This window comes from Cucurbita moschata, unplaced genomic scaffold (genome assembly GCF_002738365.1).
Source record: "Cucurbita moschata cultivar Rifu unplaced genomic scaffold, Cmos_1.0 Cmo_Scf00006, whole genome shotgun sequence".
NCBI lineage: Eukaryota > Viridiplantae > Streptophyta > Magnoliopsida > Cucurbitales > Cucurbitaceae > Cucurbita > Cucurbita moschata.
This window is the reverse complement of record NW_019268522.1, coordinates 3,579,492-3,592,336: the sequence shown is the minus strand read 5'-3', so window position 1 is coordinate 3,592,336 and position 12,845 is coordinate 3,579,492. Positions and strand designations below refer to the sequence as shown.

The 12,845-nt window shown below is 36.0% G+C and overlaps 2 protein-coding genes across 4 annotated transcripts in view; one reads left to right on the top strand and one right to left on the bottom strand.

The window, feature by feature from the left end:
* Window positions 1-26: 26 nt before the first annotated feature.
* On the bottom strand, window positions 27-7,979 carry LOC111444137 (NADPH--cytochrome P450 reductase-like). 2 transcript variants are annotated; one of them, XM_023082114.1, is made up of 19 exons: window positions 7,782-7,979; window positions 7,374-7,715; window positions 7,192-7,251; window positions 6,993-7,069; window positions 6,821-6,878; window positions 6,608-6,691; window positions 6,486-6,522; window positions 4,447-4,516; window positions 4,141-4,335; window positions 3,977-4,069; window positions 3,579-3,804; window positions 3,399-3,482; window positions 3,159-3,310; window positions 2,217-2,313; window positions 1,799-1,948; window positions 1,627-1,704; window positions 1,390-1,512; window positions 1,188-1,301; window positions 27-162 (listed from the first exon to the last, which is right to left on the bottom strand). In XM_023082114.1, the coding sequence occupies exons 2-19, from the start codon at window positions 7,698-7,700 to the stop codon at window positions 82-84; spliced, it is 2,106 nt and encodes a 701-aa protein (XP_022937882.1). In that variant the 5' UTR covers window positions 7,701-7,715; window positions 7,782-7,979; the 3' UTR covers window positions 27-81. The 2 variants fall into 2 exon arrangements, with proteins under 2 accessions (XP_022937882.1, XP_022937881.1); XM_023082113.1 differs by having other exon boundaries at window positions 7,374-7,978.
* A 4,583-nt stretch (window positions 7,980-12,562) lies between these two features.
* Window positions 12,563-12,845, top strand: part of LOC111444363 (afadin- and alpha-actinin-binding protein) — an 8,291-nt gene continuing 8,008 nt past the window's right edge. For both annotated transcript variants that reach the window (XM_023082449.1, XM_023082448.1), the window contains exon 1: window positions 12,563-12,778. In XM_023082449.1, coding sequence (XP_022938217.1) covers window positions 12,746-12,778 — 33 coding nt within the window. In that variant the 5' untranslated portion in view covers window positions 12,563-12,745. The remainder of the gene's footprint in view (window positions 12,779-12,845) is intronic.

The following is a 12,845-nucleotide window of genomic DNA, read 5'->3' as shown; positions in this document are numbered from 1 at the left end:
TTTTTTTTTTTTTTTTTTTTTTTTTTTTTAATTTCCATACTTTTCACATCCATCCAAAGCTTACATGAATTGAAATTATTTTTACCACACATCACGGAGATACCTGCCACTCATCTGAAGATTTTTAACCATGCTCTCGGCCTTGGAGCTGTCAAGAGATCCCTGGAAGATTGTACAAGTAAATTTGATTAGAAAGAGTTAAAAACACAAATCTACAAAGTAAAATCACGAATATCCCGATGTTGATTGGATTAGGTCCAGGGGAATGAGGAAGGCGGAAAATTGTGATTGAGAGAGTTCCTTAGAAAATGAAGACCACAGGGCGAGTTTAACTTTCACATCATGATTGGCATAGGGTCTTGCATGTTTCTATATCTCTAGAGGATCTCTAGTTTTACTATGAATCACTGTTGTTGGATCGGATTATAACGGACTTTTGGGTAATTTGTACGAAAGACCTTTGCTACGGGGAAGAAAGAAAGATTTTGGCTCCGAGGGGAAAAGCATTGGCCATTTTCTATTTCCTGCACCCTCTCCTGACTCAACGAAAATTCGTGGACTAGTCGATCTCAGTCCGCATCCTATCCTAACACTGTTGAAGATTATTGAGAGAAGTAGTCCCACGTTGGCTAATTAAAGGGGGAATATCATGGATTTATAAGTAAGAAATACTATCTCCGTTGAAATGAGGCCCCTTGGAAAACCAAAAGCAAAACCATGAGAGTTTATGCGCAAAGTGGGGACAATATCATATCATTGTGGAGGTCGTGGTTCCTAACAATCACTTCTTTAATCTTCGGACAAAGGATATCGAGAAAGAATAACTTCGAAAGAACAAGATCAAGCTTCTTAATAGTAAGAGATGGTCCAGATCTCAATAGTTTGATCGTTTCGGTCCAGTGAACTAAATAAGATCCTAACTGGACTGATCTTTCAAAATATATGCAGGTAATTTTTTATTTAATAAGAAACAAAAGATTTCATTGAGATAGACAAGATGAGGAACTAGTCAAGGCTATAGAAATGTAACTACATGAGCAGTTGAGCTCTTATTATGGCCAAACAAGTGTGCAAAAGGGGAACAAATAAAGTTGGAGGTCACATTCATATTAGTAGTAGCTCAATTTTCATCATATATTTTGATCAAAACAGTAAACAGAATAAATAAGGGAGTGTAATGAAGAAACCTGTTCTTGCACAATGTTATGAAGCGTTCGGTGGACGTCTCTAGCCATGCCCTTCGCATCACCACAAACATAAATGTAAGCCCCCTGAGATAATAGATTCCAGATTTCCGATGCCTGAAGAAGAAACGAGGAGGTTTAGCATGTAGCTCTAACAGCATACTCAGTACTCTTGAATAAGGTAGAAAGGGGTTTTGAAGTTCACCTTTTCAACCATTTTATGCTGCACATATTCCTTAGAGGGTCCCTCACGTGAGAAGGCAACAATCAGCTCAGAAAGTGCACCAGTTTCAACAAAGTTGTTCAGCTCGTATTCATAGATGTAATCCTAGAGAGAACAGTCAGTTTATATCAGCTTGTACTCATAGATGCAATCCTTAAGAGAATAGTGAACCCAATACAATGGTGGAGCTGTCATAAAATCAATTAGAGCATCACTTACCATGTTTCTGTTCCTGCATCCAAAGAACAATATGGAGTGTCCTAATTCTACACCAGCTTCTTTAAGAGCTAACCTTTCCTGCAAGCGAATTGTGATAATAGGTTCATACAAACTAACAGCGTATAGAATGAAGATCAATTCAGTAAATAAAAACAAGTGCAATAATGGAAACCTGCAAGAACCCCCTGAAAGGGGCCAACCCCGTTCCAGGACCAATCATGATAATGGGCAATTTAGAATCTGTGGGAAGCTTGAAGTTCGATTGCCTAACATAAATGGGCGCCCAACTGCATGCTTGGCTCTCCTCTAGTGAAACAGCACTCTGCGTAGAAATATTATCAGAAATATATCCCTTCCCCAATGTATGCTAAACATAAGCAGTGGTTTTTCTTCACTTAAAATTCATATCCACATTAAAGAAATAGTAAAAGTTTTTATTATAATTTATTCTGCATGATTGTTCGTGATTGTAAGGACTTTTTTCCCCCAGGGATAGGTGTTTTCTCTTCCCCTGCAGTTAGCCTGTTTCTTTCTTATCTTCATTTCAACAAAATACTAATAATAATTTTTTAAAAAATCAATTGAAGTACCTTCATCCAAGTCGAGCAAACACCTTTGTGAATTCGTCCTGTTGGTGTTTTGTCATAGACCAATGCACAAGTTACATGAATTCTAGATGGCGCCATCCTGTGAATATATTTACAAGAACGTTCAATTAAAAAATGCACGGTAAAGGAAAGAAATACTAATATAAAATGGAAAAATAGTTCCAAACTTGCTAATATCTTGAGTAAACAAAGCTTGATAAGTTTCTTTTTATCATGAGTAAGTTTCGAAGCATTTTTATGTAGAAGTATGAATCTAATTTCTACGAATTATTCCTGCTCTAGAGGTGCTTCCAATGTCTACGGACCCATTTTACGCAATGTAGTAACTGAAAGTGAAAAGGCCCCCAAGCAGGTATCACTACTTATTGTAGATGGATGATATGGAGTAGTCGAGACAACCCTTTGAAATAAACAACCTCTTGTCCATAACTATAATTTCAATGCTTTTAGGGACATGCAAGGCAGCAGTTTTTTCTATAATAGTAAGAGAAGCAATAAATACCACTCATTTCAATTTTTATCTCATTAATTCAAATAACTTATCATATGTAAGCATAAAAATTTTCATTTTCTTATTACGATCTTTCATGCATAGCAATATACACACATAGCACAACCAAAATTTTGTGAAGATTCTAAGCTCTTCCCCCTTGAGTAATCTTAAATGTTTAATACACAGCTTCAAACACCATTCATGCTTATCAAGTTCTTTTTCCTCTTTTTCTCGAATTTTAACAATGGAAATATAAAGAATCAAGCTAGGTTCACCTACAAAATAATTACCACAACCTAATGACTACAATGGAACATGCCGTACTTCACAAAAACATATTTCACCTTTTATCCATTTCGAGTTAGAGCTACTTTCTGCCTTTTATTATTAAATGAAGCAGTAATAAGATCTTTCAACCTTAAAATTTGTACCTTGGAGAAGAAGATATAGAGTAATATCGAGGCTGCAAGCGTGGGGCAACTGCAGCAAAAAAAACACCAAGTGGTGGCCTCGCAGATGGAAATTCAGCCATAACTTCAAGTAGACTTCTCTGACTCGCGATTATCCATTGAGAATACTCATCCTATTAAAGTTGAAAAGAAAAGGTAACACATCTATGAATGAATAGTACTAGAGAAGATTCCAACACAATCAAACTACTTGTAGGGTACTTTTCCAGCAGGTGATGAAAGATGCCTTAATCGATCAGCTTCTGCTGGGTCAGAAGCATGAGCAGCTAGAGCAACCAAGGCAGACTGCAAAAAGAGAGAAAAAAAAAGGAAGTAAGAAAAGAAAATAAAGAAGAAAAAGTAACAATTAGAAATCATAAAGGAAGAGCTCCAAATCAAAACCTTTTTGGGTGAACTCAAGAGGTCTGCATATTGAGTCAATGCAGTCCTTAAAGTGCAGGGTGCAAATAGTGGCGGCAATGAACTTCCACTTAACGGTGTGCCATCTTCCTTATCAGCATGGATGGAGAAGTATGTTTCAGGTGAAAGACCAATTAAACGAAGAGCCTCTTCCACAACTTCATCCAAGTTCTCACAAAAAACGCCCACATGATCTCCAGTTTCATATCTGATGAAAAAAAAAACAGCACAATAAAGTCAATATATGACAATGTAATTTCTCGTACTACAACTAATTTTCTTCTTTTATGTTAGCTCCCAATAAATCAGAACTATCAGCATTGGTTTAAGGCAAATAATAGAAATACATATTTAAATATACATCAAGCAAGATAACTTACGTCAATCCAGTGCCAGATATATCAAACTCCAGATGGGTGCAAGACCTGTCTGATGCAGGAGTATGAAGTTCCTTTCTCACGGCCACATTAGACCTGCAGATGGTAATACCATAAGTAAGATGATAGTCGTAAAAACAAATCCAAAGTATTCACTTATAACGTACCTGCATGGATGTTGAGCATCATAAACAGAGTGACCATTTGCAAAAGACCGTCTCTTGTCCCCTCCAGGTACATCTGCAGCATCATAGAATACAACCCTGTACTCCAATACAGCAGCAGTATATGGGGTAGAAGTAGTTGTAGAGTCATCCTCGTCTCGAAGTAACTTATCCAGCTCAGGCCATAATGCTTCACGCCTAAGAGAACAGGAATCAGTGAACTGGGTCATTTTCCAATACATGAAAACAGAATAAAGAGGAATGTCAACTGCTATGAGGTAATAGTCAATTATTGGTGTTTCCTAATACCAAGCAGAGAAATCATCCTCAATGCACTGATCATCATCTCCTAGACCCACAGGGACAAGACGCTTTCCACCTGCAAATACACACAAATATATCACGCTGAAATATATCACACTGAAATATATCACACTTCTCATGCAGAAAGTGCCAAAGAGCTCCAAAATATGTAATACATCATGAAATTAGACAGCCATCAAATTTCAAGACTATTTTTTTAGTTCAACTTTCATTGGTTTGTAAGTTTGATATGCTGTGGACGCATGCTTATATGACACTGCAAGTTTGATTAGACTAGTTATAATTAGACATCCTTTTACTTTTCCTCCAATCATAAGCCTCTAAACCTGACTCATTTTGTGAAAATTTTTCATACGATTGATCATCTTCCATGTACCATTAAGAAACTCATATAGTGTTCATATCCAAAGTAGGCAACTGACAAACTATGAATCCAAAGACCCCAAAGGGGTATGAGTTTACTACTACTTCATAAAGACATTCAAGCTACAGCTCTTTGATTATTAGATTAATCCATGGTAATGTAGTTACACTTGCATATTATGTTAATCAATAACTATCCTATCTACGGCAGTTATGTACTAAGCAGTTCAATAGATATGCTGTAGGTGGACATCGCAGATCTGGAGCTTAAGAAATGAAAAATTAATTCCCTCCTCCAAGATCTTAACTCCTCCAAAAGAGTGTTAGATATCCCTTTATGCTCTATCATTTGGAACAGTAGCTACCCAAAAAGGTGAAATTCTTAATTTGGGAAATTCTCCTTGAAAGTATGAAGCCTTGTGATAAATTACAAAGGATAAATCTGACCTCACCATCCCTCCATATTTCATCAGTAAGAAAGATGAGGAATCTCAACATCATCTCCTGGTTCACTGTGATCAAGACACAAAGTTCTGGAATTTGTTGTTTTCTATTGGCTGGTTTGGTGTTTGGATTTCAAGGAATGCCTAACTTGCCTCTCATTGTCTAAATCATCAATTTAAGAAGAAAGCCAAAATCTTCTGGCTCAATTTTATTGTAAGCTTCCTCTAGAGCACTTGAATCCGAAAGAATGGCAGATTTTTTTTCAATAAAAGGAGATATTTTTCTTCTTTTCGGAACAGCATCCTCTTTTTAACAACTTTTTGGGTAGGCTACGTAGATCTTTATGTAACTACTCTTCAACTGATGTCATCTTATATTTTGGCTAATTGGAGGGAGTTCTTGTAACCACCATTAGCTGTTGGGCTGCCTTTCTCTTGTAGTTTCTCTTGTACGTTTTATTTATTTCATAAATAGCACATTGATTGATTATATCTGCAGTCCTCACTAAGACAGATTATTAATTCTCTGATATGGTATCACTATTCTAATAAGGCTCACATTTAAGCTGATCTATTCCCCACTCAGAGCAAAATTTCTAAAAGGAATGGTAGTGTCTAGTTTTACCACAATTTCCACTCTAAGAAATGAGTCCTCTTTAAGTCAAAAGTAGAATGGGTGTATAGCTATACCATGATAAGGCCCAAATGAATGGATGGCATGACCTTCAAAACAATCAAAATGATCCATTTGGACTTAGATAGCCACCAAATGCCTAGTTTGAGAGGCTCCATTTATGTTTAGAGAGTATCATCAACTTCCTGAACTTACATTCTATTTACATTGCCAACATTATAGTGGTAGGTGGTCAGGTGTTCGCACTTGCTTTGCAACTAGTGAATTATAGCCTCAAGACATTGGTGAGCTTCACTTCTATCTTGGTGTTCTTCGATGAATTAGCTGAGATGGTGGCCTTTTATTTAGAAAAGGTACATTGATGTTTTGTTGGTTAAACAATAGTGGTGGATTTGAAAACAATTTTTACATGAAAGAGCAACACAAACCCTCTCAACCACAATATAATTTGAGTAACACATTGATGCTATTTTCCATTACATAAGACTAAGATTTCTCTGCCTTTTATTTCTGACATAAAGATGCTTCCTGTACTTTAACACATGTATTTGACTAAAGGGAGTTAAAAGGAAATGGTAATTTACCCTGCTCGGCAAGCTGTTCATCCACCACTAATGCAATCTGTTTCAACCGAAACGAATCAAGAGAGAGCCTCCAAATTCATTAAACATAGATACCAAAATTGAACATTTTCATGCTAGTGAACCTTATTGAAATGCTCATATTGCCGGTTACCAAGGCCAAATACTGCATACTGAAGATTCGAAATCCATTCTCCCTTCTCCTTCCCCTGATACATAAAGTAAAATCAAAAGTAGCTCTAGAAGACAGACACAAATGATTGAATCAAACTTTGAAGAGCAGAATAATGCAAAAACAACCAAACGAACAAAAAGTTAAGGGAAAGAAAAGAATATACCTCAGAGAACCATTTATAGAACCTTGCAGCATTATCCGTTGGCTCCCCATCCCCATATCTGCAGGCGCGGATAACTATAAGGAAAGGAAAATTAAAAAGCCCAACGGAAGATTCAAAAAGAAGGAAAAGAAACACAAACGACAGGAAAGTGCTGTTGAAAGTTGAAACTCACGTCGCCAAGAAGAAAATAGTTATAGTCTCTTTTCTCAACTTTTCTTCGTACTCATCATCATCGGCTGCATAGTCATCCTGAGAAAAAAGTTCAGCTCCAGAATGAGCAACGTGTAAATTTGAGCTAATCAGAATCTAGAAAATGTCAGTCGAAGACTGACAGAAAACGAAAAAAATAAAATAAAACAGGTCATGCATACCAAATCAACAACTCTAAAAGTCGCCTTCTCATATCGAGCTTTCGCTTCCTCAGCAAGAGCCTAATTACCAAAATCAGATCAAAATCAACCATCAGCAGTAGCATAACCTAACAATTCAATCCAAATCCCCAAAAGAACAAAATCCATATTCGGTGTACAAACACGTGTTTCTACCAGCACACCTTTGCAAAGCCTTCAGCAGTGCCAGTCTGCGTGCCGAAAAAGACAGTGACCTTCTTCTTGCCATCCTCAACTTCAGGCTCAGGCTCTTTGACTATCAACTGCTTAGGCGGCTCGAACGATTTAACCTTCTGACTACTGGATCTCTTCCAAACAAGAACCACAACGCAGCCGATCAAAACCGCAATCGAGGTAGTCACGATCATGACGAACTCTCTGTTCTCCATCATTAGAGTAGCTACTTCCTTAACCGATTCAGACGATTCCTGCGACGGATCCATCGCCTTCCTGATTATTGCCGATATAAGCTCCAACGTAGAGACTTTCATCGACCTGGATTCCGACTGCATACAGCCAAAACAACACCGGAAATAGACGAAACGAAGAAAATCAAAAACAAAAAAAAAAACCTGCGGAATCCGGTAGACGAGAAGATAATAGCACCGGATTCCAACGAGAAACTGAAAAGGGCTACAAACTGAGGGCAAAACAGTGGCCGGAGAAACAGAGGAAGAACGATGAAACTTCCTTTCTCTTCTTCTCTCCCCCGGTCGTTGGCTGTACGTAGAGAGAGAGAGAGAAATGGGGAAGAGAGAGAATGATGGGTTTATTAGGATCGCGCTCGTGAACCGAATTAAGAAGCGCTTACCAAACCGGAAGAGTCAAACCGACCCATCCACTATCGGTAAACTCCAAGGGATGGGCCAATCGCAATCCGACCGACCGAGATCCGTCCATTCCGATCAAGAAAATGATTTGATAATTATGAATTTCCACCCACAAATATAATAAAATTTTAAACATTATTCAAAAACATTTAAATATACTCTCTTCATTTGGAAGGAAATTTGTTAATATTTTGTTTTAAAAATAACAAATAAGTTTAGAAAGTTTGGGCGCACTCTGTCTGTCTCGAGTCTACGTGGTCCCCACCTCCTTTGGGGCTAACGTTCTTACTAGCATGTCTGTCTGTTGGTGTCTACCTCTCTTTGGGTCCCATCTCCTTTGAGACCAGCGTTCTTATTGGTACACTGCCTCTCGTGTCTACCTCCTCTGAGTAAGCTCGGTCAACATTTAGGAATAAAGTAAAGCTCGATCAACATTTAAGAATTATTGATCGATTCAATTTTCTAAAAAGAATCGATATAATTTTTTAAAATATGTAAATATGAGAATTTAAGACTCGTTAATAATTAGTTTTTTAGTCGGGTTAACCCAAGTTTACTTTTTAAATGGTTATAAAAAATTAAAAATATTTAATATTTGTAATTAAGGCTAATAATAGTATTGTGAACCATGAATATTTGATATTTAGATTTTATGAGATTTTAGTTACTGACGTAATATGCACAGTAGATAATTAACAAATTTTAAATAATTAAAAAAACAACTCGACCACCCAACTCAACCTAGGTTGGTCCAAAAGATTTTTCTAATATTTTTTTTAATTATTGTTACAATATCAATCCAAGTTTTTCATTCAAAATTTAACCCTAAAAATATATTTTTTTTTAACCTTACGTTAAAAAAGATATTTACCGAAAGGAGACCATAATTATTGGACCAAGAGTGAAAACAAAACAGGACAAATAACCGGTAGCCGGTAAACGAGTGGAAAAGAAGAAAGGAGAAAAAGACGTGGAGATGACTTTTAAAAAAGAAATTTCGGCTTTTTTTGGTGCCTCGTTTACCGGAAAAGCGGGTGTGGTAACTCCTTTAAAAAAAAATTAACCCTATTCTTCGCTCCTTTTTACGTGTTTTTTTGGCGCCATTTACCAATCCTATCAAATATCATTTTTTTAATATTCTCCTCTCATTTCTTGTGATATTTCTAAAATAGAGTAAATTAATCTATGTGGGGTGAAATATTGCTTATAAGGGTGTGGAAACCGCTCCATAGTAGACACATTTAAAAATCTTGAAGCTGACGACTGTTAGACGAACACAACTCTCCACAATGGTATGATATTGTCCACTTTGAGCATAAGCTCTCATGGCTTTGCTTTGGGCTTCCCCAAAAGGCCTCATGCTAATGGAGTTAGTATTCCTCACTTATAAACCCATGATCACACCCTAAATTAGTCGATGTGGGACTTCCATCATCCAACAACGACTATACGTAACTGGTCAAAGTGGACAATATTTATTAGCGGTGGGCTTGAGTTATTACAAATGATATCAAAGCCAGATACCGAGTGGTGTGTCAATGAGGACGCTGGGCCCTCAAGAGGGGTGGATTGTTGATTTGAGAGGAGAGCATAACATTCCTTATAAGGTTGTAGAAATCTCTCATGAACAGACACGTTTTAAAACCGTGAGGCTGACGATGATACGTAATGGGCAAAAGGGGACAATGTCTACTAACGGTGAGCTTGAACTGTTACATTTGCAATAATCCTATGTTACACAACCACTTAAAAAATTTCATAAAAAATACAGTAAATAAAGACAAAACATGTTAAAAAGATCTGCGTTAACTTGTAGTAATTGTTTGAGTATTTCACTATAATATATAATTTTATTTAATTGGTAACATTGTAATTAATAAAATGTAACCTTTTGTATTATTATTATTATTATTTATTTTATTTTTTTTGTGATTGCTTTTGTTTTAATTTATAGTTTGGAAATATTTTAAATTTAATAATGAGATACGCGGAACATTACTTTGAAGGAAGGGCTGAATTATGGTTTATAACGCACTACTCCCACGTTGAAATTCCCTCCACCGTATTATGGCTGCTTTAATAATTAATCTTTAATTATTATTATTATTATTATTGTTAATTGTAACAACACGTGGTGGATAGGTGCTTTTATTATTTTTTTTAGTATTTAGATCGGGATTTGAAGTTGTCACTTGATGGTCCTGACATTCTATTTGATGACCTCGACATTTGGGATTAAAGTTGTCACCTGCTGTCCCGACATTCCACTTAATGGCCTAGCATTCTCTTTGTATCCTCTACGATATGGTTACGTTACCTACTCTTCACTTATTGAGAGTGAAGATTATCTCCACATAATAACACGAGTCATTTAGGAGGTCATTAAACGTAAAATTGCTCAAAGTAAAACACGTTTAACCATGTACTTCCTATGGTTGAGTTATCGAAAAAGAATGTGCTCTTTATTGGTATAGACAGTGACTTTCAATTATTTTTAGTATTTTTTAATCATTCTATTTTCAAGACGGTTGTTATTCAAATGTGATTTTGATTTATTACATACCTCTCATTTATTCAAATGTATTTACACGCGTCCCAAGTTTAATTTGAAGACAAAAATTTGTTCGATCTAAATTAATTAGACTAATAAAATTAAGTTCGATCTACAAAATTGTTTTTTTTTCTCTAAATATATATATATACACATACACAAACTTATTCTTCCACGTGGCCTGCATTCATTGTTGCCTCTCCATCTACCCATCATTTTAATGTTAAATTATAAATTTAATATAAAAAAAAGAAATTAGTTTCTATATTTTAAAATTAAAATTTTTATTGTGATACGGAGTAAATGATGGATACATGATTAAATGAATATCCATCTAAACGAGAGTGATCTTGAGGATAAGATGATTAAAAAAAGTTTAGAAAAACGAAAAATTAATATCTATATTAACAAAATTACCTTCTTTTTTTACCGTTCAATCATAAAAACTTTATAATTAAACGAGCTTTAATTGAAGTAATTTTATATTGGATAACCTATTGAAATTTTTAATCATGTCATAAGAGGATGTCAGGGTCATCAAGTTAAATAGTTTTTATAATTTAATTTTACTATATTTTTTTTAAATCTCTTTTATAATGCTATCGAAATAATATTGTTTTTCATTTTATGATAAAAAATAAAATTGTTACTAATAATGCCATTTCCGTGTCTATTGATTTCACTTTCATCCTCCAATAAATTTCTTCATATTAAACGAACATGATTTTAATTAATTTTAATATGGTTTAATCTCATTAAAGAAATGGTATGGTTAAATTAATAATAACAACATTATTAAAATTATTCTTAAATTAATCCAAATTATTATAATAATTATTTCTATATATATATATAAAAACAATTATGTTACGTTCTTACCTATGATTTAGATTAGGATTTGAAATATGAACTCGATAGCTATTGATACTGACATTTCCTCGATATGACCATGTCAGGAGTGAAGACTATCCCCACAAACCGATACGGATTTTTAATAGTTTGTTCTCACTCACATGTTTCTTAAAAAAATCTCACGATATGTAATAGCCCAAACTCACCGCTAGCAAATGTTGTCTGTTTCGGCTCGTTACGTATCGTCGTCAACCTCACAATTTTAAAACGCGTTTGCTACAGAGAGGTTTCCACACCCTTGTATTGATGTGAGATCTCACAATCCACTCCCCCCTTCGGGGCCCATCGTCCTCACTATGACTCGTTTCCCTCTCCAATCAATGTGAGATCTCACAATCCATCCTCTTCGGAGCTTAACGTCCTCACTGACACACCGCTTGGGGGGCTAGCTCTAATATCATTTGTAATAACCAAAACCCACTGCTAGCAGATATTGTCCGTTTTGATCTGTTACATATCGTCGTCAATCTGACAATTTAAAAACGCGTCTGCTACGGAGAGGTTTCTACACCCTTGTACCGATGTGGGATCTCACAATCCACTCCCCCGTTGGGGCCCATCGCCCCCACTATGACTCGTTTCTCTCTTCAATCAATATGAGATCTCACAATCCACTCTCTTTTGAGCTCAACGTTCTCGCTGACACACCATTCAGGGGTTAGCTCTGATACCATTTGTAATAACTCAAGCCCACCGCTAGCAGATATTATCCGCTTTGACCCGTTACATATTGCTGTTAATATGACGATTTTAAAATAGGTACGTTAGGGAGATGTTACAGTACCTTTATAAAAAAATATTTTGTTTCTATATTGAACTGATACCATTTGTAATAACTGGCTGTTATTTTTAGCCCCGATAACATTTGTAATAACTGATACCCCATTTGGGGTTAGCTCTGATACCGACTGTTATTTTTAGCCCCAACTTGCGAAATGAAGATGAAGCAATGAGGTGTAGGATAAGAGAGTGAATGTGACCGCACATGATTATTTGAAACCCCATACCCACGGTGTAGTACAACTAGAAAAGGAAACGATGTCCGTTAACGGAAAATTTTACCAGCCCCTCATTTCATTTCAAACTCCATAATTCATGTTTCTCTCTTTAAAATTCCTCCACTGCCCCGCCATGGATCTATCCACCTGATCCCATCTTCCTCCTCCTCCTCCTTCCATGTTCCGACGAGTCCAATAATTCTCTCTCTCTCTCTCTCTCTCTCTCTCTCTAGAAGCTCTCAACAATGGCAGCGACCGAAGCAGACTTCGATCTCAGAGTAAGATCCTCCGCAAACTCTCACATTGCGATACACCAGTTGTATTTTTTTTTTTTTTTTTTTTTTA

What these genes read in the sequence shown, in the direction of transcription:
- LOC111444137 (XM_023082113.1), bottom strand. Translation starts at nt 7,721, where the DNA reads ATGCAGTCGGAATCCAGGTCGATGAAAGTCTCTACGTTGGAGCTTATA. An exon ending in CTTTTAGAGTTGTTGATTTG is followed by an intron (nt 7,070 to 7,191) that starts GTATGCATGACC and finishes CTTTTTTCTCAG; the next exon opens with GATGACTATGCAGCCGATGA. An exon ending in ATATCTGGCACTGGATTGAC is followed by an intron (nt 3,805 to 3,976) that starts GTAAGTTATCTT and finishes TTTTTTCATCAG; the next exon opens with ATATGAAACTGGAGATCATG.